This window comes from Sinocyclocheilus anshuiensis, unplaced genomic scaffold, assembly GCF_001515605.1.
Source record: "Sinocyclocheilus anshuiensis isolate Anshui unplaced genomic scaffold, SAMN03320099.WGS_v1.1 scaffold229, whole genome shotgun sequence".
Classification (NCBI taxonomy): Eukaryota; Metazoa; Chordata; class Actinopteri; order Cypriniformes; family Cyprinidae; genus Sinocyclocheilus; species Sinocyclocheilus anshuiensis.
Genome location: NW_015537957.1, coordinates 1,327,162 through 1,349,777, shown reverse-complemented (window position 1 = coordinate 1,349,777; position 22,616 = coordinate 1,327,162). Strand labels below are relative to the sequence as shown.

At 38.8% G+C, this 22,616-nt stretch overlaps 1 protein-coding gene across 1 annotated transcript in view; it reads right to left on the bottom strand.

Moving 5' to 3' along the window:
- Positions 1-2,746: 2,746 nt before the first annotated feature.
- helz (helicase with zinc finger) overlaps positions 2,747-22,616 on the bottom strand; it is a 71,236-nt gene continuing 51,366 nt past the window's right edge. Inside the window, exons 22-31 of the mRNA XM_016456861.1 lie at positions 20,889-21,093; positions 16,309-16,360; positions 12,781-12,959; positions 12,389-12,596; positions 11,804-11,886; positions 11,110-11,563; positions 9,095-9,326; positions 7,385-7,889; positions 5,200-5,428; positions 2,747-3,662 (exon numbers count right to left, since the gene is read on the bottom strand). Coding sequence (XP_016312347.1) covers positions 3,331-3,662; positions 5,200-5,428; positions 7,385-7,889; positions 9,095-9,326; positions 11,110-11,563; positions 11,804-11,886; positions 12,389-12,596; positions 12,781-12,959; positions 16,309-16,360; positions 20,889-21,093 — 2,479 coding nt within the window. The 3' untranslated portion in view covers positions 2,747-3,330. The remainder of the gene's footprint in view (positions 3,663-5,199; positions 5,429-7,384; positions 7,890-9,094; positions 9,327-11,109; positions 11,564-11,803; positions 11,887-12,388; positions 12,597-12,780; positions 12,960-16,308; positions 16,361-20,888; positions 21,094-22,616) is intronic.

Genomic DNA, 22,616 nt, shown 5'->3' with positions numbered 1-22,616 from the left:
TTTACTTTAAACCTGTATGACTGACCGACTTCTGCTGAACACAATTTCAAAGAATCTATACAAATAGAAAAAAGTTTTGGGTAATCTATCCCTTTAAATCAGGGCTGTCCGAACTCGATCCTGGAGGGCCGGTGTCCTGCAGAGTTTAGCTCCAACCCTAATTAAACACACCTGAACCAGCTAATCAAGCTCTTACTAGGCATAGAAACTTTCAGCAGGTGTGTTTAATTAGGGTTGGAGCTAAACTCTGCAGGACACCGGCCCTCCAGGATCGAGTTCGGACAGCCCTGATTTAAAGGGATAGATTACCCAAAACTTTTTTCTATTTGTATAGATTCTTTGAAATTGTGTTCAGCAGAAGTCGGTCAGTCATACAGGTTTAAAGTAAATGGTTACATTTTTGGTTAAACTATCCCATTAAGGTCTATATGAAATATCTAACATGAATTTTGTATGTTTTACGGCATATGAAAACATTATTATGTGCATTCATGCTTATATGCAATAGACGACAGCTTAGAATGTATATTTAGGGACTTGTTTATAATATGTAAAGTTTACAATCTGTTATTTCTGAAACAGTGCCATTGAATGTGATGATGGGTGACCATAAAAGTATAAGCAATGGATATTTGTTGTACGATCAGTTTCGGCAAATACAGATTGCACTTATTTTAGTAGCGACATTTCCTTTTTAACAGGTGTATATAGTTCATATTGTAATAGTAGTGAGGTGAATCTAATAACGTTACTAGTACAGGTTTATACTTCCCAGGTAATTTAAGCTGTTATATTCTTTACACACATCACACTTGGACTTCCTGCTTTTGAGCGAGTGAATCTCAATAACTGCCTCGAGACAGACTGTTAAAACCCCACAAACATTTTCTGTGTTGATGTAGTTGGGACAGGGCATATTGAAGTTCTTGCCATTTTTTTTTTAATAGCCAGTGGCCTTTAGTTTAAGACACACCACCAAACCATGAGTTACTACTTCCTGTGTCTGGTTTGTGGCATAATTTAGAGGGAAGGACATTCTCGTTCTCATTTGATTGCATGTTTGGCCCATTTCCCAAGAAGAAAAGGATTTAGAATGTGTATATACACTCTAAAAAATGCTGGGTTAAATACAACCCAGTGCTGGGTGAAATATGGACAAACCCAGCAATTGGGTTGTTTTGACCCAGCAGTTGGGTTAAATGTAACCCAACCTTCTGGGCAGTAACCCAGCCGCTGGGCCAAAACAACCCAATTGCTGGGTTTGTCCATATTTTACCCAGCACTGGGTTGTATTTAACCCAGCATTTTTTAGAGTGTACAATGAATGTACTCGTATAGAAAAAGTTCAAACTAATATACATTGACTGGAATCCACAAAACATTCATACATATATTAATAAACATGCATATTCAGTGAGCTTATTCTGTTATTCATACAGCTTTATTATTCTGCATTGTACTCCACTATATTGGACTTGAAGAAACACAGTAAACCAGGGTTTAAAATTGTGCACTGCCACCTGATAAATGGACATTTAAAGGGAGTAGTTCACCCAAAAATGGAAATTCTGTCATTAATTACTCACCCTCATGTCGTTCCAAAACCCGTAAAACCATCGTTCATCTTCGGAACACAATTTAAGATATTTTTGATGAAATCCGAGAGCTTTCTGATCCTCCATAGACAGCAAAGAAAACAAAAATAACTTTATTCAACTTGTGTCAGTCTTCGACGCGCATAAACGAGAGTACCAGGACGCATGCGTCATTATTTTCGCTTTCTTTGCGCACAAAAAGTATTCTCGTAGCTTTATAACATTAAGGTTGAACCACTGATGTCACATGGGCTATTTTAACTATGTCCTGACTAACTTTTTGGGCCTTGAACGTGTCAGTTGTGTTGCTGTCTATGCAGGGTCAGGAAGATCTCGGATTTCATCAAAAATAACCTAATCTGTGTTCTGAAGATGAACGAAAGTCTTACGGGTTTGGAACGACATGAGGGCGAGTAATTAATGACAGAATTTTCTGAGAGCATTTTTGGGTGAACTATCCCTTTAAGATGTTGAATAGTTATAAATGTTTGGGAGATTGATTAAATGGTGAAAAGTAGACTTTGCGAAGACTTTTTGAGAGATGGAAGCTGATGATGATGTTTACCGTAAAAGCAGCAATTAAACTGCTGTTAACTTTCGAAAGTGCCATCTCACCATGACTGAGTGCGTTTCTCTAAACTGTGGCCAAATAATGAACAAAATTGTGATCGAAGAATAACGAACACTCATTTCCTGTTTATTTGTTAATTTACTAATGGTAATGCAGTTCTACAGTACAAAGATATCAGTTTGCTTTATTGCTAACAGCTTCATTAAATGACCAGTTTTTGTTTTTGGTTGCTTCGTGCCTTTTGCCAGCACTAATAACCATTTCCTGAGCATAAGTAAATATATTATAGCTCTCATAATGGTTCACTTTTTATATCCTGATCAGGCGAGCACAAACAAAACCTCTTTGTTGCTTATTAAAACTGAGCATTTTGATATCCAATAACAAGCAGACTCTGAGAAATCAACTTTCTGTTCATTTGGCAGCTTTGCGTCTTTCCATGTACTTACAAACAAAATAAAAATGTAAAATGTTCTGATGTGCCATTTCATTGTTAATAAAAAGGTTTGATATTTGCCTATGTGCATTTTTTTACATTCTACATACAGATGCGGTAGGAGAAGAATAAAGCACACAAATGTCATCTCATGTATTCATTTATTCATATGTACAGGTTTGAGAAAAGTCTGTCTACATCTATACAACTTTTTATAATATTTTTCATACGAGTCAGTTCACCACTCAGCAGCAAGCACAAGAAAACACACCAAGAAACTGAACATCATAAAAAAATGCCAGCTGGGAAAAATCACTTGAATAAGTTTTACTTCTGGGAGTGGATGCAAAGAGAGCGGACATAATTACAGGAAAGACGGGCAGCTGAGTGGTCAACCAATTCATGGTGTTTTTAAAAATCTTTTTTTTTTTTGTTATTGTTTTTTTAAATGTTTTTTCCCCAAATGTTTTGGTGTTTCATGAATGATATATATATATATATATATATATATATATATATATATATGCTGATTCGGTTTGTAAAATCACAGATGCCAAACTGTAAAATAACCAACTATAGTACTAAAGCAAGTAAAAAATAATAAAACGCAAAATGTCTAACTATCCCACAAAATCAAGACATTTTTATTGTTTTTTTTTTTGATTATTATTCTATTTTTTTCAACAGTTTTCCTTTTTAACAGGTGTATATAGTTCATATATATTGACTTATTTAAAATACGTGTAATAGCCATTGCTACTGTTTGAACTGCCTATGCTAAGTTCCTGTAACAGAGAGATGGGGTCACTGTTCTTCTTGACCTGCTCGGGCAGCGGTCGGGGCTTTGGAGGGGCTCGGAGGGCGCTGGCGTAGGACATGGTCGGGGGCTTGGAGTTACTGGGCCCCTGGGGGCCCCCTGGGCTGGTGTTGCCCCCTCCCGGGTCGGGCGGGGTCTGCTTGCTGGGCATGAGGGGTGGGAACTGTCCGTGGTGCTGGAGAGACGCGGCGCTGGCGGGGTGAGGCGACTGCTGCTCATCCGCGATGCTCATCGCCTTTGAAACTGAGGAACAATTAGCACACGTCGTTACTACTTCAACACAACTGCATCAAGTGCCAGTTATTATATTCATCACAGGTCTAATGTACACAGGTTAATGGGATCACAGGCAACATTAATGTTCATTATTAAACAATTAAACACGCTATTGCTTTTCACTTGGTATAGACATTTTTGTACATGACTAAAATCATAAGTTTGATCCTATGGATGAGCAAAACATAATTTGTGGGTTGTCTGAACGGCTGCACAATTGGTATCAGTACAATGGTGCATGTCCACCAGACAAATTAGATGGTTTTCAAAACGGTACTATTTTTAACTGCATGCAGCATCACGGTGCGGCACATTCACTCTTGTTCAGCTTCTTTAAATTAAATTATTTGAAATGCAAAACATTTAAAAAATACCAACACGATCAATACGATGATTGAAAATAGCTTTACAATACTGCAAGAAAAAGAATCACAATATATTGATTACATCAGCAAATTACATCAGTGTTGTTTTTGTATGAGTTATATAGCATTTCTTTATATTTTAGAAATAGCTTTTGTTTTAGAAGCAGCTTTTATTTGAATATTTCCAGCTTTTAGTTTAATTTTACTGATTAAAATCAGAGTAGAACAAGAATCACAATATAGTATATTACATACCTATATGACATACGATCACAGCAGCAAAACCAGTATTATTTTAGTATTGTTTGATTACATAGAATTACAGCATTTATTTTTATTTTTAGAAGTAGCTTTTATTTTAATATTTTTGGTTTTCATTTTAATTTCAGTTTAAGTTGTAGTCATGAAAAATTGCTTTGCAATACTGCAAAAAACAAAACAAAAAACAAAAAAACAAAACAAAAAAACCCCCTACATATGACTGTTATTTTTGCATAATTTATATAGTATTTATTTATATAGCTGTTATTTTAATATTTTCGGTTTTCATATTTCATTTTAGTTTTAGTGATTAAAAACAGCTTTGCAATACTGCAAAAAAAGAAAAAAAGAATTGCAATATATTCCTACATACAATGGTATATTTCTGAATCATTTATACAGTATTACATTTATTTATAAGTAGCGACGATTTTGGTTTTAATTTCAGTTTTAGCTATTAAAAAAATAGCTTTGCAATACTGCAAAAGAAGAAACAGAATATATTAAGACATATAATTACATCAGCTAAACCAGTGTTATTTTAGTATTGTTTATATATCAGTTTTAGTCAATTTGGTACTTCAAATTAAAATTTGATTCAGTTAGCTGCCAAGGCAATATTCCAAACATCTTTTAAGCTATTCTTTTAGCTTTATTTCAATTACTGAAAACAAGTTTTAATAGTTTTAGTGAATAATAACAACACTGTGCACAGCAATCATTTTGACTCATCACTAGATGACTCAAATAGAATAATTGGATGCTGTGAATTTCCTTAATAGACATCAAACATTGAATAAAAGGAATAAGTGCACTTGTATATCACGACAACAGCCACCAAAATCTATCCTACGCATGCAAAGCTCATCGAAACGCACCTAAAACCTCCCTGTGAGGGACGGGGTGGCTCGCTCCGTTACATGGAATGTTGTGGAGAGGAGCGGGGCTCGGGCCGGGCCCGCTGCTGCCCAGCCATAGGTCTGCTGAGGGGTATCTGTAGGAGGGCGTGGGGTGGTCCTGAGGATCCAGGCTGTCCGGATACGGCTGGGGGGAGCTGGAGGAGATCCTCCTCTGGTATAGAGGCCGCCCGGGGCCCCGTGGTTCATACTGAGAGACAGAAAATGAGTGTGGGAATAGGAAGAAACTAACGCAATCAAAGAGATACTCATTTGGGTGCATTTGTGTCCAACGCTCTGATTGAAACATCAAAAACAGAGGGAGCTCAGTTGAATGCCAGAGATATGTAGTCCAATTCAGACATGATTTATTATTTGATGTCTTTTTTCAGCCTATTTTTATATGCCAAATCACACGAGGAGAAGCAGAAGTAAGAGAACTAAGAATACCAAAAGTGTAACTACTCTGTTTTAAAGCAATATTCTGGGCTTTTTTTCTAACATGTCTATATGCTGTCATTACCACGGGGCAGGCAATAATTTCAATGTGTCCTTCAGTGTTTACAAATGTACAAAATGTTTAAAATATGCAAAATCACAAAAAATGCTTATAAAACATTCAACTATTTCACAGTTCTGATCAGCTGCTCCAGTAAAGTTTGATATGATTTTAGTGTCTTGAAACTATTTATATGGAGCAAACTCCTACAGGAAGTACCTTGGTTAGTACATAACCAGTAGTTTATTATCCACCTACGTTGTAGAGTGATTCAACAAAAATGTGAGCTTTTAAAACCTTCCATTGAAAGTCCATTACTGTGAACACGTTTCCCATTTGTTTTTACAAACTGAGACAATTAACAATTATTTTCTGTGGTAATACAGTGCTGCAATGATGGCATTTTTTGTAGGCCAACCATAAATTTTGCATCACCCTGGTTCCCTCGACAAAAAACCCAATAAGATTTTCCCCATTGGCTTTTGGATAATTGCAGAAAATAAGCTATGTGACCAACAAAAGTTTGATTCTTACACGTTTTGTTCATCAAGATAATCTTCACAATGAACATTTCACAAATGTCACGATTCAATTAAATAAATATATGCAATGCAGGTTTAATATATGCGCTTTATTGACATGCGTGTAGGTTACGTACGTGCGTGTCAGAGCGAGTAAATGCTGCTCCACACAAACTGTTATCATTTACAGTAAAGTGTAATACAATCGTCAGGCCTTTGGCACCCTATGCAGTCATTTTTTATAATGCGTAATGTACGTTAGATCTATTGTTGATAGTAGATTATGTATTTTAACAGTTTTGTTCAATAAAACCATATGATTACTTGTTTTTGGTATGTTATTTGAACTAATTACTATAGTCTTATTGCTATTAAATATGTATTTTAAGTAATTTTAAAGGCTAGTATTCGCTTAGGTCTATTTTTATTACCACAAAAAATGAATTATAATTATCTGATTACTGGATTAATCGTCAGAATAATTGACAGATTACCAAAATAATAGTTTTGAGTCTAAATCTGCCAGAAGTAAAAGCGAAAGCAAGGATACAAACTTTAACGTCACTACTAGTAAGCTTCTGACAATTCTTCCGATCATTATTTAAAATCTTCTTTGAAGTTTGAACGTTTGAGTCGATTATAAACACAATGGGGTTGTGAAAGCGGACTAGTAGTCCCATTTAGCTATTTGTTAGTAACCGCCTTTTTCAAGACAAGTAAAAGCTCAAGCAGGCTATTACTGATCCATTTTACATTGTAGAATAAACCATGAAAATATCTTGAGCTTATTTTGACCACAGACCTTATTTTAGGCATTTAACCCAAAAACCTTTACATATAAAAAAAAACAAAAAAAAAAACCTTGACTTCAGGAAACAAAGTGCTAAAATGACTAATTCTTAAGTTTTATTACTCATTCATGGAATATTCCATTAAAACAAACTCAATCACCCCTTTGACAGCAGTTACAGCGACAAGTGACAGTAATTTGTTGATTTTCAATGCAAATTGTTCATTTGTGGCAACATTATCATCTAAGGCTTTTGATGAGAGTTCAGCTTTGTGTAATTATGCAGTGACTACTAATGCGAGTGCAGACAAGTGAAACAGTGAAGATTTCATTTAACAGCCCAAAGACAGCCCTCACCTCTTCTACGCTGTGCAGGGAGCTCTGCGGGGCCTGGAGCTGCTGTTTCTGCTGCTGGTGCTGCGTGAGGGGGCCCTGCTCTTGCCTGTGCGCCATGGCCTGCAGGCCAAAGGGCATGCTGTGGCCCAGCACATGGCTCTGGGGTAGGCCAGGGTGGGGCCAGTGGGCCTCCTGGAGGAGGTATTTGACCGGAAGAGGCCCCGCTGTGTGCTCGGGCGGCAGGGAGAAGGAGGCCTGATTGAAGGCTTGGTGCGGCTGGAAGGGCTGGCCGCCCATGGGCAGCTCTCGGCTGGTGTTGGGGAAGGTGGGCGGACCTGGAGCTGGGAAGGGATTGGGGCCGGAGGTGTGGTTTGAGCTGGAGGAAGAGGGAGATGGCAGGTCTCCGGGGCATCGGGGCTGGACTTGACGGTACTGAAGGAGGCGAGACTGAGGAGGGGGCATGTCGGCCATCTCCCGCTGCTCATACTGGTCTCGAGGGAGCATTTCACGCAACAAACCGGGATATCTGGAGAGAGAGAGAGAGAAAGAGACTGAGCGAGAGAAGCAGGAAGGTAAGACTCAGGATATGGTCGGAATGGAATACTAGCTTACTACATACTGCACTGTATACTGTCTATTATATTTTCAAAACCAGCATAGAAAAATGGCGAAACCATGAAACAAACTTAATAACAGTAATAAACAATGAACAGAGGTGTGCTACATTGTGACTGGATCTTATCAGATTTTAAAATCATCAGAAAAAACATTTGCATTCCGAGAAAGTTTGCATTTGCTCGCAAAATGTTTTCGTTCACCTGAGCAACTTTTGCATTAATTCGCAAAACTGTTGTTTTCGCTCACACAACTTTTTCGTTCTCCCAAGAAAATTGTGCATTAATTTGCAAAACTGTTGTTTTTACTGACAAAACTTTTGCATTCTCCCAACAAATTTCTGCATTCGTTTGCAAAACAGTTGTTTTCGGTCACAAAACTTTTGCGTTCCCCTGAGAAACCTTGCGTTTGCTTACAAAACTTTTTCGTTCTCCCAAGAAAGTTGTGCACTAATTTGCAAAACTGTTGTTTTCGCTCACAAGACTTTTGCATTCTCCCGAGAAACCTTTGCATTCATGCGCAAAACTGTTGTTTTCACTTAAAAAAACCAAACCTCTGCGTTGTGCTGCGAAAATTTGTGGTCACTTGCAAAACTTTTTCTTTCTCCCAAGAAATTTGTGCTTTACTTCACAAAATTGTTGCTTTCGAATACAAGTCTTTTGCATTCTCCCGAGAAACTTTTATGCAAAACTGCATTCGCTTGCAAACCGACACAATTGCTTACAAAAACTTTGCTTTCTACTGAGGAACCTTGTGTTCACTCGCAAAACTTGTTCATTCTCCCAAGAAACTTTCATTAATTCGCAAGACTTGTTTTCACTCACTTTCGTTTGCCTGCAAAACTTTTGCGTTCTCCTGAGAAAAGTTTTTTTTTTGAGTGAATGCAAAGTTTCTCGGGAGAACACAGAATGTTTGTGATAGAAAGTAAAAGCAATAGTCATTTTTTCCTCTCATCACATATTCTTTTGCATCATGTCCCTTTAGAGGTGCCACAGCATCTAGTTATCATCATGGTAATAAATACATTTACCTTATGAAATTTTACGTACTACTGAATTCTGGTTTCGTCAGACTTGCAAAATAATATAAAGCGAGCAGGACAAAGTGTCTTCTAACCTGGGCATGGCAGGTCTGGGCTCCTCCTCTGCTGCAGGGCCCAGGCCCCAGCCGGCTCGGAGGAGCTGCTGGGGGAGTCGCAGACCCGGCTGGCCGAGATGAGCCAACTGCTGCGCCAGGGGGAAGGGGGCCACACCGGCCTGCATAAACGGAGACTGTTCACCCCACTGACCCACACGAGTCTGTTGGTGCTGCTGGCCCAGAGCATCCAGCCCTGAGGAAGCCTGACCATCTGTGAAAACACAACAGAGAAAGCCAATGACATGCTGGGAAAACACAAAAGGTCTGTTCACTAATCCCCAGCATGACTACTTCAGCAGACAGACACATTCAAGTTCTCCTGAAGGAGGCTAACCAGGTTGAGGATAAGAAACAACCATGATTAAAGAAAACAAATATTTAAGGTAACAGTTTATTTTACGGTGTCCTAGTTACATGCACTTACCATACTAATAACAGTAAATTATGTATAATAAGTACAGTATCAAAAAAAAAAAAAAAAAAAAAAAATGTACATGCTGTTAAGTTAATTACACTGTAACAAGGACTCAAATTATTGACATATATGTTCTTAAATGTTGTTTTTTTGTTGTTGGTAAGGTGTTCTGGCTGGTTGCTCTGCAACTGCTTTGTAATTTTTTTATATAGTTTTTATTAATGCTGTCAAACGATTAATCGTGATTAATCGCATCCAAAATAAAAGTTTTTGTTTACATAATATATGTATGTGTACTGTGTTTATTTATTGTGCATATATAAATACACATACATACAGTATATATTTTGAAAATATTTACATGTATATACAATTATATATTTATATTATTATATTTTATATTATATAAAAATATATTTAATATATAAACATAACATTTTTCTTAAATATATACATGCATGTGTTTGTATTTATATATACATAATAAATATACACAGTAGCACACACTCATATATTATGTAAACAAAATCTTTTATTTTGGATGCGATTAATTGCGATTAATCGTTTGACAGCAGTGGTTTTTATGTAGTTGCAAAGTGTCCTGAGTGTCGTATTTTAATCATGATCATGATTTCTACTTCTCTCGATTAATTAAGCATAATCATCTGAGATATTGGCCTGCGGGTTATTTATTCTGAAAATGGTTTTATTAGGGCTGTCAAAATTAATGCATTAATTGTGCAATTATTTTTTTGACTGCTGCAGATTGTGTCATTGATGTAAATCAAAGAACAATCAAAGAACTTCGGTGGTTAACTTTTGCAGCTTAACTAAAGATTAATCTATAGTCAATTTATAGTTTATGCATATATAATTTATACTATATGTGAGGATTGTTTTAAGTTTTAAATTGGTTAATATAATTTGGCATTATTAATGTAATTCATATTAGTAATTTCACTGTTTTAGCTTTTGAGAGAAGCTTCTTAAGGTTTTGCCCTTTGTAATGTAGAAAGTAATTCTGATGAATGTAAAAAGAGATTTCTCATATAATTAATAACCACAATTATAATTGTGCAGCCTTACTTTCTAGGGTGTTGGTCTGCAGCTGCTGTGGCGTTCTGACTGGTTTTGTGTGTGTTGCTGCATGGTTGAGGGGTGTTCTGGGGGTTGACAGTGCGTTACTACATGGTATGATGTAGAAAATGATACCATTTTCTGAGTGTTTTGCTGAGTGCATTGCTATTGTTTCCTGCATGGTTGATTCAGACTCCGTTCAAGGAGCTCAGAGAGACTGTTTCGATTTAAAAAAAAACAACGTTTTTTTTATGCCAAAAAAAAAATCTAAGTTGGTGTGAAAAGGCTTTTACACTGTCAAATTCAAACCCTTAGGCACAATACTGTAGAATTTATGAGAAGCTTGAAAGGCTGGTACTTGAACTAAACTTACAACTGTCAAAGTTGTTGGGAAAGAAAATTCAAAACTTTGATACAGAAAGCAGTCGGAATAAACACTACAGCACAATACATCAAAGGAAATGAACATGTTTGAAGCACTGTGATCCATGCATGCACATACCCAGAGTATCGCCCAACAGAGAGTCCAAACTCTCTTCTCCAAAGCTGTTGAGGTGCAGGGGCTGCTGGTGCATCTGTGGGGGAAGGCCTCTCACCACACCCTTCAGATCCTCAGCCACCCCTCCTGGACCCGCTCCCATCGAGCCGTCGCCACCCTCCAGCACTGGAGACTGCAGCCCGCGGTGCGCCATTGGAGGCCCACTGAAGAACGATGGGGGGAAGGACGAGGCCTGAGGGTGGATAGGGGCCTGGATTCGGAGGGGAGGTCGGGATAGTCCGTACTGCTGCGGAAACGGGCTGTTCCCGTGGTGAGGGGGGAAACCGGGATGCGGGGGGCCCAGGTGGAAGTTGAGGGCCCTCTGGGCCTGCGGGTCTTTGCGAATGAGGCGGCTGCCAGGGAAGCCCATGTTGGCATGGGGCTCTGGACTCTTGTTTTGCACCGATTCCGGGTCTCCCTGTAGAGAGGAGGATGTACAATGTTTACGGACATGTGACGCTAATGGAGGGTGTAAGAGAGTAGGAGAAGTGAAGTGTTTTGAGCATGCAGGGGACGAGTGAAGATAGATGGTCCATATTTACAAGTGCTCTTGTGGGAAGGCATAGTGGGCGGCTCCTTTGATTTATTTCAGATTAAATCGGGAAGGACATATGATAGATAGATAGATACAAAAAGAGAACGGGCAGATGGATGGTACCTGTTTTTCCTTCAGCTCAGGGGCTTTCCTCTCAGGCGTCAGCAGCCTACAATGCTCCGTTTTTCCATTAATGTCGATTTTCCCTAAAGAATGACAACAAATCAGCAGAATAAAACCCCAAAAGGCCTCACCAACAGCCGTATATGAGGACTCAAACCGGAGAGTTCGCCAAGTTCAAAAACTTTCAAAATAAACTTTTACAAAGTAATATAAGTAAAAGTAAAGCCAATGCAAACAGGCCTGATGTGAAACAGTATTTTAAAGGAACATTCTGGGTTGGTTTCCATCCGCAGAGGATGTCTTTGAGAAAGTATTTTGGCATTTTTGCCAAAATACGAGCTACATATTTCATCTTATAAACCCTCCTGAGTTCAAATTTAAGTGCATTATCGTAAACAATTTTTGTAATTCTCGAACAATACATCCAACTAGCCCAAACCTACTAAACTAATTTTTTTTAGTTATACATTTATCAGTATCTGTGCTCCCTGGGATTCAAACCCATGACCTTGGCGTTGCTACTGGCACATATCAGTTGAGCTACCAGTATTGTTAAAATGAATACACTAGTGCTGCGAATTATACCATTCCCACTGGGCTCCTGAAGTAGTTCTTTCTCAGAGGTGGGCTGCTGGTTCAGGCCTAGAGGAGACTGGTGACTGAACCCATACAGCACAGGTGAGGTGCGACTGGCTGCTGGCCGCAGGTTGAGGTTGTATGCAGCCATGGCGGCCTGATGACTCATGATGCGAGGATCCACAGCGAAACGGCTCTGGTAGCCGGGCCATGGCAACTGGTGAAGAGAGGGTGAGGTGAGAGTCATACAAGTGTACAGCATGCATTTAGGGCTGATAGATAAGGGCCTCCAAATTCCAGGAAAAAGAACATGAAAACAGGGTGAAACATCTCAAAGATTCTCAAAAATAAACAAGTTATGACCCATGGTGGAGAGTATGAGAAATAAGTCCAGAACATACCGGAAGAGGCATGGGCATCACCATATTGCCCCCATAGACAGCGGGCACATACAGGATGCTGGCTCCAGGGTCGATTCTTTGAACAGGGCTTGGTGATTTGCCGGAGGCTGGAGCTCCGGCTCCTGGTGGAGTGAAGGCTTGAATCGGGTTCCCCATCAACACAGCAGCACTGGGCTGAACTGAAGATACAAACATCGCCCAAAACTGAGACTAAACGAATCATACCTCATAATATTACACTAATACTCTTGGATGGTAAAGCAGTAGAACCTGAATCATTTCTGACAACACTATGAATTGCTCTTTTGTTCAGTAATCAAACAGTAACAAGCTGATTACTGAGTAAAGTCATCATATCATGATGAAGTAGGTGAAACCCAACAGTTGGCAACTAGACATTTAGCAAACACGTTCATCCCTGAGCAAACTGGAGAAACACTAATGATGAAATAAAAATTCTAGACATTTGTCCTCCAATTTATACATTTGCTAGACCCTTAAACCAAATTTGACTCTCCTCGACATGTTTATCACTGTTAACAAGCAAGAAAGCAAATGTGTAATAATGGAAAATGGTCCTTTTGGTTATGGCCTGTTTATCTGTTGGCAAAACCAAATGTCTTGGCAAAAAATACTTGCAACGTGTGACACAACACTGATCAATAGTTTAATTAAAACTCTTCTCTACGTGTTATTTATTCACTGATTTAATTAAATCTCTACTCTCCATCTGTCGATCACAGCAATTTTATAGCACTCATTTTTGATAAGAGATGAATGTACATTATTCACATACAAATATTAATTGTGTGCACTTCCAAGATGGTAATTTTGCAAACAAAGTTCAAATGAATCATATCCAAGACAATGTTTATTGGTGAATCTTACAAAATTCATTAAAAACATGTCCAGGTGACATTTCATCCCAAAATCAGAAAAAAGATAAATTATAAATAATATTTTGTATAAAGAAAATTAAGCATGTTTTTAGGACCATGAATATTGCACTGTGACTTTAATGACATTTAATGACAATTAAGCACACTTACTTCATAAGTATCAAACGACAAAGTAATAAATAAATAAAATAAAATAATAAATAAAACACTAAATAAAATAAAATAAAATAAAGAATTTAGTGTGAAGTATAACCTGAACATGTTCTTAATGTTTCTGGTAACACGTCAGTACAGGGACCAATTCTCATTATTAACTAGTTGCTTATTAGCATGCCCATTCATAACACTTTGGCAATTTATTAGTATTTATAAAGCGCACATTCTGCATGACCATATTCTACATCCCCAATCCTACCCAATACCTAAACTTAACAACTATCTTACTAAGCAGTAATTAGGAGTTTGAGGCAAAAGTTGTAGTTCACCCAATACTGATTCATCTGCAGGTCCTCTGTGAACAACCTAGTTTGGAAAAAAGCTTTCCCAATCAGACACAGGTCTGATCTAAAACCCTAGTGTGAAACTCTACGCCCTGATACACCCTAATCTGTACCAATTTCAGGGTCATCCCTGCTTCAGATTGAAGCGGTCTGTTTGAAGCCCAACACCCCCAGAATCATTTCGCTACAGCCACCCCCAAAATGTCCTCACGAGCACTGAACAGCACAGACTACACACACACACCTGGCTCAAGTCATTTGCCCAGACACACGGCAATCCATGGAAGTAATTCAGGGGGAATTGGCGCTGCTGCCACACATGATCATGTTTTGATTGGGCGAGAAGTGAGGCTGGAAGGAAGTTGGATCCACTTGACTGATCTCGTCTCTCTCGTACTCCTCTATGCTCTCGCTCTCTGTCTTCTCTTTCTGCCTCGACAATCACTCAAGCGGCGCTCCACAAACTAATGACCTCGATTTGTTCTGACAGCTCTGTCACATCACACCAATAATATCCTCAAACTCTCCAATCAGAGGTCAAAGGCTGTGAAAACATCTCCTTGCTTCATGAGGGGCTAATACAGCTGCTGACCTCTCCGTCACATTCTACAGGTAACTGCTCCATATGAATGTTAAACGGGTAATGTGAAGTGGCTTTGACCACCTCAAATTAATCTTAAGTGGTGTCCTATACAAAGGTTTAACACCATAGAACCTGCTGCAAAATACACCAGTGCCAAGGTATATAATCTCACGACCTTTTCACACTGAGTGCGATGCGCAAAAGCGAGGCGAATCGCTGACGAACAGTGCTTTCACACCGAACACGAAACGATTGATCGCCTTCTGCTAATTCACGCCTGCACGCTAGGTAGCGCCGAACAGCAATGCATTTTTCCTCAGATATGTATCTCATATGGACAGTGCTTTCACACCGAACACGAAACGATTGATTGCCTTCTGCTAATTCACGCCTGCACGCTAGGTGGCGCCGAACAACAATGCATTTTTCCTCAGATATGTATCTCATATTCTGTGTTTGTTTACACTGGTTTTCCAAACAGCGCCACTACTCTTTGCCTTTTTGAGCAACAGTAGCTGCTCCGGTCGCGTGATCTAAGCTCAAATCTAATTGGTCGGACCGTTTCGAAAAAAAAAAAAATCGACACACAGGATGAAAAAAATCATCACTTTTTCGTGCCACGAATGTTCGCGCCAGGTGTGAATAGTCCCATAGGGATCTATTGTTTCGATTCAAAAGCGACATCGTGCCAAACATTCGTGTCGAATTTTCGCGCTCAGTGTGAAAAGCCCTTTAAAGTTTAGGACTGTTTTTCAGATGGTAGAATTGGAAATATAGTACCATAATTGCATGTACAGTACTTGCTACTATTTTTTTTTTGGTCCACCAAAATATAAACCAAAGCGTCTGCCATTACAAAAAAAAAAGAAAAAATGTAAGTAAAAAGTAAAGTAAATCAACTACATTGCTTTGGTGAATAAAAATGAATTGCAATAAATGAAATAAAATTATTAGTGTTGCAATAAAATTATTTTATTTTAAAAATAGAAAGAAATTTTATTTAATTTAGACTTGTATAATACTACATATAAACAATACAAGTTTATTTGCATAATGCTTGAATATAAACACTGATCAACGCACACACATTAAGCACATCAAATATGATAAAGGGAAGCTGAACTTTTAGGTTTTTAGGGACAGGGACCCATTAATTGTACCAAATATTGGGATATTATTATTAAAAACATTATATATTAATATATTATATATTATATCAAATGTCATTTTTTACTATACATTAATAATGTCAATCCTAGTGTACATGATAAATCGAAGTATGATAATATATATAAAATGCCCTTTTTCCCCCTTTGGATTTGGTTGTTTATTTGTTACCCATATACTAAATGTGTTGCCAAATAAAATTGCACACATTGACATGTATTGATGTGATTACGGTATCGTGACAACCTTACGCTGTAGCATTTCAGAGCTAGAGAACACGTAATGAGAGCACATCCACCCAATTAAGAGAAGCCTGGGTGAAAATGTGTGAAAATGTTCAAACCTTCAAGAACAAGAGGTCAAAGAGAGAGAGACTTACCAAAGCCTTCAGGGGGGAAGGGTTCAGTGTGATTGGCCAGCTGTCCTTTTGCCTGTGGAGGAAGAGGAAGAGGAGGGTTTGAGTGAAACAGTGCTAGAGGATGAAGGAGCCTGTGTAGGGAAAGTGAGGGAGGAAGGGGGTCTTACGCATCTAGTGTGCTAACTATAGTCACAGGGTCAGTGGGCCGTGCTTCCCCTTTCCATGACGACTGTCACCCTGTGCACGAGCATCGCCGTGAGGCAGCACTGATTTGTCAAAACGGTTACAATGGTTTACTTCCACATGGCCAGGCAAATCTCATCTGAGATGTTCTCGATACATGGGTCGGGGGAGTCGGCTCCACGTGGGTGGAGATTCAGTAAATTGAGGGCAGAGGGCGGTTTGAGGGGGAGGCTGGGTGCACACACACAGATGATTTCCAAGAAAAACACAGCGCTAACTGCAAAGATAATCAGTGAATCGAGTGGAACAAACTCTTGTTCTTGGTGCCTGAATTACAGCACTGAAATGTATTTTTTGTGCTGCCAACAACTTCTAAATCAAGAGTCCATTGATGCGATCCGCTGGGAATGCGTGCCTTTTCAAAACAGAACAATGTGGTTGAGTGCATACAGAATGACATGCTGACAGCATCAACGGGCGATTGAGGCGTTCTGCTGGCCTGAGTCAAGGCAGCTCTGAGCACCGCCACTCTGGGGTCAGCACGTTTGCAGGAACAGCCGATCACACTACTTATTTCAATAGCATGTGATGAGCCACTTTCAGTACAAAGCCTGTGAAATTACAGCACAAAAATGGGGAGGCACCTGTCAAGTGTTGGATGAAATCAATGGCGATGTCTATAATTATCACACTCCACCAGGATTCTCATCTCTGATAGATCTTGATTGGTTACTTGGTAATGAATTGTTTTTTTTTTTAGTTCTTCCCTCCTTTGTCTGTATGGCAAACTTGTTTTTGACTGAGATTGGTATTGTTCCTCTTTTTGACCTTTTCCATTCAAGCTTTTAAAGTTTTAGGTTGCTGTGATGACATCATTGTTATTGTGTTAAGGATACAAACATTGGGAGATTGGTAAGCAAAGTCAAAACAAAAATGTATATTAATGGGCCAGTACACATTTACGGCTTGGCCACTGAGAGCGCATGCATGTGACAAGTAGTAAGTGTGCAAGACTGTTTCATATCTGAACAATGCCAAAGCTCAGTGCCCTTGAAGTAATAGTTCTTCCTCAGACCATTTAAGACAGGGCTGTCCAAACTCGGTCCTGGAGGGCCGGTGTCCTGCAGAGTTTAGCTCCAACTTGCCTCAACACACCTGACTGGAAGTTTCTATGCCTAGTAAGAGCTTGATTAGCTGGTTCAGGTGTGTTTAATTAGGGTTGGAGCTAAACTCTGCAGGACACCGGTCCTCCAGGACCGAGTTTGGACAGCCCTGATTTAAGATGTAGATGAGTTTGTCTCTTCTAGGGCTGCCCTCGACTAAAGATTTTTCTGGTCGACTAGTAGTCATTTATTTTAAGCATTAGTCGACCATTAGTTGCACTTTTATTAATAAACCATATAAATCATAATAATGAGCCATTAATTGCCAACATAACCTAATAAGCGCTCAAGCGCACGCAAAAAAGGCTTGCCACAGCGCACTGGCAAATCTAATAATTATGAATGTGTTAGAGAAAAACAGCAAGTACACTGCATTAACGTTTGAACAATTTATTGATACACTAGTGCTTTCTGTTTTCAGTTTAAGAGATGAAGTCGGCGACACCGACTCGTCATCTCTGCAGTAGTGGATGCGCCTGTATGCATGTTTCATACGGATTACATAATCTGAGAATATTTGTTTTCCATTTGAATTGGTTCATTTAAAAGTCTCACTCTCTATATATATATTTTTCATGTCTGTAATAAGGCAAGAATACACGGAGTTTCAAAGTGACGTGCTCAAGTTCACAGAGACCGAGATGGTAGAAAGTGCATCCTGTTTGCTTTAATTATTTTACAAAAGCACAACGTTTCGTTGTTATTCTGAGTGCACACGAATAAACGTAGCGTCTTAACACATACGAAAGATGCATTTCTCTTATCTGTATGACCAAAAATGACGAAGTATTTTAAGAGCAAATGATCGCAGCGGCGCCTCCATCTGTCATGCAGCACATGAACAGCGCACTTTTTTCTAGGCTAACATTAGATTGAGCTGCCATGTAAAGTTGCTACTACATACATATTTCATATGATAAGCCATATTTGAGGTCAATGAATGTTAGGTGAGCGTATGGATGTCCTGCCCGATGTACTATATAACCACATAGACCAGCCGTTAATGATTTGTCCGTCACGGACTGCGTGATTTCGCCACTTCGTATGGAATTTTTTTTTGTGCGACTAATAAAATTTTAGTCGACCAAGCCTCTTCTCATCGACTAACGGTTAGTCGACTATTCGGGGGCAGCCCTAGTTTCTTCATGGGAACAGTCAAATTTGGAGAAACGTCGCATTACATCACTTGCTCACCAGTGGATCCTCTGCAGTGAATGGGTGCCGTAAAAATGAGAGTCCAAACAGCTGATAAAAACTTCACAATAATCCACATGACTCCAGTCCATCGCTAAACGTCTTGTGAAGCGAAAAGCTGCATGTTTGTAAAAAAACAAACAAAAAAAATCCATCAAGACGTTTTAACTTTAAACTGTCGTTTCTCACATCATTATGGACTCCTATTTTGGCTTCCTTCAATGAAAAAGTCCATCTCCTCTCTTGTCCTCTCACATCAAAATCCACTGACATGCTTGTTTTGAACTGTGTTTCTGTTGTAAACAGTACTTGATCTATGCATATTTCTCTCTTGATTCAGATGAAAAAACTATATTACGGATAGAAGACTCATATTTTAGCTGGAAGTAGTTAAAAACGCCTTAATGATAAATTTGTTTCTTACAAGCACACAGCTTTTCACTTAAGTCATTAACTGATGGACTGGATTCATGTGAATTACTTGTGGATTATTGTGATGCGTTTATCAGCTGTTTGGACTCTCATTCTGACGGCACCCATTCACTCCAGAGCATCCATTGGTGAGCAAGTTATATTATGCTAAATTTCTCCAAATCTGTTCCCATGAAGAAACAAACTCATCTACATCTTAGATAACCTGAAGTTGAGTAAAACTTCAGCAAATTTTCCATTAACGCACACTAAATCCACACTATCAGAGCTTCAGAGTGCTATTCATGTTTAAGCGTATCCCATCATTCATCACGTTCTGGTACTCACAGGGCCCAATATCGTGAGATGTAAAAAACAAACAAAAAAACAAAACAAAAAACACTTTAAATTAATTAGATATTATATATAATTTGGTAGTAAAATATAAAGCGTTGCACATTTTTTTGGTATAGAGATTTGTGTTTTGCCTTCTACAAAGAGGACTACTGAACAGACACTCACTATGTAACAAGTTTATTTTAAAGTGCAAAGTACTCTAAATAAAGCTCTGTAAAAACCTGCATTTCTACAACACTATGTTGTAAGTGTGTCCCATCAGGTAATTACTCGAACACTTGGCTAAATACAGTAAATACGCCATGTAAGTGGACAGTTGGTCAAACGCAAAAACTGCAAACATGGGTATTGGGACAAGCCCTTTGTGAATAGGTGTAATTTTGGAAGTGTTCAAACTTGAACACTCCCAATTTGCCATTAATCTGACAATCCTGGAGGTTAGTAATGGGTTGGGTAGGTTGACCCCATAGCTCCAGCTGGTAGATGGTCGAACTACATCATCCTGATGGCCAAAACTGTGATTCTCCATTGACACCTATTCAAAAGTAGCTATTAAGTTGCTTTTTAAAAACAGTAATTTGCAAATCTTCTGGGAAAATTAATGGCAATGCTTTAAACATGACTTGAACTGGTTTCGTGAACTGGTAATCCTCTATGACTAGTCTAAATGAAACGGAGGGGGTGAGGAGAAACAGATACAGTTTTGAGCTACAGAAAAAAGGGGGAAAAGGAAGTCTCCTCACTCATCTATTTTGGCATGTTTACCTTCCTCCCCTGAGGGTTCAGGATTGATTGGTATATTATTCGTTTTGAGGGTGCGAGAGCTCACTTGCATTTAGATGGATGCTCTCCGCCACTCACACAACCAAACCCTTTTATTAATGTCAGCGGGGGAGAGCGTGCATGACTCCACATCACAGCACGTCATATCAAACCCTCCGCCGTGGACGCCACTGACCGTATCCGAGCAGACGTTGCGACTGTCACGTCCTTCTTTATGTGCACAAGAGATGAACTGAAATGAGTTATAAAATTGGCCCATTTGGTAGGAATATCTTGTATTGTGAGGAGGCCTGAAGGAGCTATAAGCCCAATTGTGACATTCATTGTGTGAAATGGGAGAGGAACACAATAAAATCGAGGGCAAAACGGCTACCTTTCTCATTCAGAAAAACAGTATATGGGAGTCTGGCTTGTTTTTGGTGTAGCTTCTGACTAGTTTAGGGGTCTGTTCAAATCTCTAAGTAATCTGACTTTCAATGATTGGGGTTTGTACAGGATGAAGACTCGTACCTTGGGTGGGGAGTGCTGGTGCTTGCCGGGACCCTGGGGATGTTGCGAGCGCAGGGCACGGGGGATGAACTCTGGGGCCAGCGGGTTGAGCACGTAGGTCTTTTTTAGCTCCAGGGCCTCCAGCTGGATTTTAATCTGTTCAAAGGTGATGCCGTGGAGACTGTGGTTCTCATGACAGATGGAGATGAAGGTCTCCCAGAACTTTCTGTGAAGGACCAAACAGAGGCAGAGATTTTGAGTGAAAACAGCAATTATATAGTGAGATGTTCCTCACTATACACGCCATATCAACACAAAAAAAATCCAAGAAGGGACAATCGAGATCAGAAGCTCCAAAATGTTTTGCTAAGACCCACCTAGACATTAAGACCAACATATTGAAAAAAAAAAAAAATGGAATGGAAAATGGAAGTGGAAATTAGAGTTCAGTACCCAAGTCATATGTTGATTCAGTAGCTGTTTGGCAGATTCGCAAGTTAATTAAGGAAAGGATTCTTCAAAATGATTCAAACCATAACCTGTCAGTTTGTAAGTCGCTTTCAATAATTTATTAAAATGATTAAAATAACAACTAATAAGTATCAGACTAACAGGGTTGTGCCCCATTCAAAATTGAATTGTGATTGTCTTTTAAACTTTATTAAGCTGAATTGAGGTAGCAAACAGGATGCTGAATTGCAGCTTGAATTTGAATGAAAGCAACGAATTGAGGGAAAAAAAAGAGAAGAAATTCACTTAATTTTTTTTACTAGAAAAGCAATGTTTGTCAAGACAAAGCCTTGTTTAAAAGTTTTGAAAAAGAATACAGACAGAAATAGAATTTTTTTGGGGTTTAATCGTGTCATCATATTAAATAAAGTATCTTTCGTTGACTGGGGTGGAAGAACATTTCATTCCCCAAAATACACTGCCTGTGATGAACTTCTTTGAATTGAAATTAAATTATTCATCCTGTTATTCTAATTCAAATCCCAAATCTACTTCCTGTGGAATGTTTGAACAAATCGCTGATCTACAGTGACTCCAAAGCAAAATTGTTTTACTCATATGTTAGAATAATTTAGAACAAACATTTTTTTAACTTTAGATAAAAAATAAATAAATAAATATATGGCTATAAATAGCCTTTATAAAAATGATAAAAATTGGTAACACTTTAGTAAAGGAACCAATTATCAGTATTAACTAGTTGCTTAGCATGCCTACTATTAACATATGTGACCCTGGACCACAAAACCAGTCTTAAATGGTTAGTTCACCCAAAAATAAAAATTAGGCTGCGTTTTACTCACCCCCGATGCATCCTAGGTGTATATGACTTTCTTCTTTCAGATGAATCCAGCTAAAGTAAGGAAACTTTGCTTCCTTTGCTCCTGTTAACAAATGTTGGTTTTCACGAGACTCACTGGCGTATGCGCAGCACTGACCTCATACGTCATCCTCCCGGAGCTGCTTCTGTGTAGGACTGTTGGCGCAAGCTACATTAAAGTGATTATTACGTTTTGAATATGGATAGTTTTCTTACAAAAACGCATCGATTCGCTACAGGAGGCCTTTGCTCACCCCCTGGAGCCGTGTGAGACACTTTTATTATGGAAAGGTGCTTTTTATTTAACATCTTTTGAACTGAAGCAATGCAACACCCGCTGAGTTCAACGATAGAGCTTGAAAGATCAAAGACAATTTTTAATATAACTCCGACTGGATTCGTCTGAAAGAAGAAAGTCA